The following is a 3889-nucleotide window of genomic DNA, read 5'->3' on the forward strand; positions in this document are numbered from 1 at the left end:
CCATCCCGGAACTGGGAGGGGAACAGCACCCAGGGCAGCGCGAGGAGCCTGCACTTTGCCCTGCCACCCCACCTCCGAGGTGTCTGGAGGTGACAGGGACCAGGAGCTGGTTGCAGGTCCAGACACTGTGGTCAGACCTGAGCCTTGAGGAGACCAGCCCAAACCCTGGGGTTTGACTGCGGCAGGGTGGGAGCCGTGGGACAGCAGCCCAGAGCAGGGGGCAGCTCCTGCCTTTGTTTCCCTTGCTTTAGTTCAGTTTCCCCCCACACCTCTGTTCTATTATGAGGAAAACCAGGAATGACCTGGGATAGCCCTGCTATCCCAGGTGCTGGAGGATGGAAAGCTACCAGGAGAGTCTCCAAGCGGCTTCCCTGGCTCTGGAGTCGTTCAGCTATGGTCTCTTTTCTCTCCCTTCCTTGTCTCCCAGTGCCCATCCCCTCAAAGGCCAACGGCACCACCATCTCCACCCTGTCAATGAACAAAGACGGCCTCATCGGAGGGGTGACAAATCCCAACGAGGTCTTCTGCTCGGTGCCGGGCCGCCTCTCTCTGCTCAGCTCCACCTCCAAGTACAAGGTGACCGTCGGGGAGGTGCAGAGAAGGCTCTCGCCCCCCGCATGTCTCAACGCCTCTCTCCTCGGCGGAGTCCTCCGCAGGTAAGATGTTCCTGAGAACCCCGCGGTAGCTCCAGGGCATGGGGCTGCAATGAAGCTTTGTGTTCATCGTTGGCTCTTACCGCTCAGATTAATGGAGATGAGAGATTCTAGCATGTGCTATGTGCTATGGGAACAGCATTTTTATTGCTTTTTGTTCTTTTCTTTCAAACCTAAAAGCTTGAAGTGGGATTAGTTATAGTTATTGTAACATTAATCACGTTCTAATTCTTTTCTCCTTGTTTTCTCTTTTCAGAGCAAAATCAAAAAATGGGGGACGGTGTTTAAGGGAAAGGTTAGAGAAAATTGGACTAAATCTCCCTGCAGGAAGGCGCAAAGCTGCCAACGTCACCCTGCTGACATCCCTTGTGGAAGGTAAGAGCCACTCTCCACTCCCACGAGGACGGGAGTGCCGGAACTCCAACACTCTTCATTTGCAGCGTTCCGCAAATGAGAACACCCAAAGCAGGCAGCAGCCACCACCTCCTGAGCGTCCCTGCAGTGCAGGTCTCCATGCCGATTCAAGCACGTTCTTCTGAAAGCCAGAGGTTTCTGTCGGACTAGTCTCAGCCCCTGGGGAAAAGGCGCCCACAGCCAGGACAGGGCTACGCGCCGCCTCTCAGCTCTAGCTGAGTGGCCGGTCACTGCTGTGAGCTGGTTCAATAAGGCTTAGTCAGGCCAAAAAGGCTTGAATAAAGCTGCCAAGAGTTTAGCAGCTGTTCTGTAGGACTACGTGTCCGCTTAGGACAGAGCTCAGGTGCTGCTGACCTCAGGCAGCATCGACCTGTTCTGTCGGGGCTCTGTCACCACACCTGTGTCCATGTCTTGCCTCCCATCAGAAGGAGATGCCCCATACCCGAGCCCTGCTCTCCTCCCCAGGACAGCAGGTGGCGAGGGAGCCATCGAGGAGGTGCTGCATAGCTCTGAGGTCTTGCAGGTGGAGGCAGAGTTTGTAGCAGCCGTCTTTGGAGCGTGGCCCAAGGGGCTGAGCCACAGAAAATGTGCTGCGGGCAGCAGAGCCTTGGCAGCAGCGTGCGACCAGCCCTGGCATGTGAGGTGCCCCTGCTTAGAGCCGCTCATCTGTGTCTTCCCCTCTTTGCACTCTGGAAATGACGGTGTCACCACTGTGTCTTGGGAGAGAAGGACACGGGCCACAAACAAACACAGTGACAGCGCTGGCTCCCTTCGAGCTGTGGAATCCATTGTGTTTGCGCCCAGCGTGCTGGAGGCAGCTGCCTGCAGTCCCCATTGTTGGCAGCAAATTAAATGACCCGCTTCATTAAGCGGAGGTTGTTTCTGAGGGCAGTTGGTTCTGCTGAATGAAAGGCTGATTTCCATGAAAAGAGAAGAAAGAAAAGAATGAAAGAAAGAACCGAAAGAAGAAATGTCCATTTGGGTTTGAGGTGGCCGCTGATGTTTTGGTCACTGCTCACCAGCACCTGGTAAACAAAGGAGCGGTGCCTGTGCGCTGGGTGGATGTGACTCCCTCCCGCACATCAGCGCTCTGCGACTGGGAGATGCTGCACCCAGTGGAAGGTGCTGGTGCCTTGTCCCTACTCTGCACGCAGATACACATGCAGTTCTGATTCTCCGGGTTTACCTTATTTCCTCCTTCTTTGGAGAAGGAGGTGACGGGGGAAGCATTGTCCATACACGGGAAACACAGACATTTCCCCCTAACGCAGCTTCGCAGGCGGAGCTCCAGGAGCTGGGGGGCCTGCGATGGGATCTAGGTTAATGCTGTTAGGATGGATGGCCTAATACGTACGAGCAGCAGGAGGGCAAGTCAAATTAGCTCTGCCTGCCCGACCGGGATTTCGGGGGTTGGGCGTGATCAATTGCCATCAGCTCTGATTAATTCCACGGGGACGCCTGGAGATGGATCAATTCCATCAGTGGGTGGGCATGTCCACGGGCTGATGGATACACTGCCTGCGCGTCCAGCCCGAGGGCTCCTGCTCACTGCAGGGGGATGTCAGCCCCTTCCTTCTGCCCGATTCTCACCCCCGTTTTGTCCAGCGGTCACGGGGCTAAGGTCACTTTGGCTCCGTCCAGCCCCTGGTTAAATCTCTGCTCAGTTTGGAGATGCCAAGCAGGAAATACTGAAGGAAGTAGGGAGAGAAATGATGGAGCAAGTGAGAAACACCTCTGCTGTTCTTCCTTTGGGAGGAGCAGCCAGAGAGTCTCACTTCATCCCACTCTAACGCCAGCACCACCTTCCCGCTTTTTTAAAAACTATCAGAGGAGGGAACCAGCTTCTGGTGAGAGCTGGCAATGTCCGTTTGGACCTGCGTAGACAGATGAGTCTAAGAAACTCATCGTGGTGTCTCAGCACCAACCCAAGAGCCAAAGGTGCTGAGAGCTCTTGGGTAGCAGCTGAGAAAGGACAATACTTCAGCCCCAGCAGAGCCGAGCCACAGCAGCGAGGCGGCCGAAGGTGCTGCAGGAGGTGCTCCCCTCTCACGCAGGTACTGACAAGCTCCTTCATCTGTCCTGCTCATAGGTGAGGCTGTTCACCTGGCTCGGGATTTTGGGTACGTGTGTGAAACAGAGTTCCCAGCCAAGGCAGCGGCAGAGTACCTGTGCCGACAGCACTCTGACCCCACGGAGCTCCATACCAGGAAAAACATGCTGCTGGCTACCAAGTGAGTACAGATGGCAAGGAGCTACTGTGGCGTTAGGTACCCGCAGCCTGGAAGGGCAGCGTTAGCCCCAGATCTTGCTCTTCTGAGGTCAAGAGGTGGTCCCACATGCTGCACACAGACCTGAGGGATGTGCAGCGAGGTGAACAGTTAGCGCAGCTCGAAGGGTGGCTCCTGCTCACCCCAGGGAGCACTTGGGCATGCCATGCGTACCCCACCCCAGCAGCAGCAGCTCCAGCTGCCCCCAGGGGCTTTTCCCGGGGAGGGGAGGGAAGGAAAACCCAAGCGTACCGCTGTCCCTGCAGCCTTCCAGCAGCCCCTGGACTAACGCAGACCTCTCTCTTCCAGGCAAATTTGTAAAGAGTTTGCAGACTTGATAGCCCAGGATCGCTCGCCGCTGGGGAACAGCCGCCCCTCACTCATCCTAGAGCCTGGAGTCCAGAGCTGTTTGACTCATTTCAGCTTGATAACCCACGGCTTTGGGGGCCCAGCCATCTGTGCCGCGCTCACTGCCTTCCAGAACTACCTGGTCGAGTCCCTCAAGGGGCTGGATAAAATGTTCATGAACAGCACAGGGAACGGGCACACGGCCGG

At 56.2% G+C, this 3889-nt stretch overlaps 1 protein-coding gene across 1 annotated transcript; it reads left to right on the forward strand.

Annotated features, from left to right (window-relative positions):
- Positions 1–427: 427 nt before the first annotated feature.
- Positions 428–3884, forward strand: TFAP2E (transcription factor AP-2 epsilon (activating enhancer binding protein 2 epsilon); the record flags this gene model as incomplete). The annotated part of the gene is made up of 4 exons (XM_010144628.1): positions 428–656; positions 910–1028; positions 3157–3298; positions 3644–3884. Coding segments are annotated over 4 exons (731 nt in total), but the record flags the coding sequence as incomplete, so codon positions are not given.
- Positions 3885–3889: the final 5 nt, after the last annotated feature.

This window comes from Buceros rhinoceros, unplaced genomic scaffold (genome assembly GCF_000710305.1).
Source record: "Buceros rhinoceros silvestris isolate BGI_N320 unplaced genomic scaffold, ASM71030v1 scaffold22301, whole genome shotgun sequence".
NCBI classification, from domain to species: domain Eukaryota; kingdom Metazoa; phylum Chordata; class Aves; order Bucerotiformes; family Bucerotidae; genus Buceros; species Buceros rhinoceros.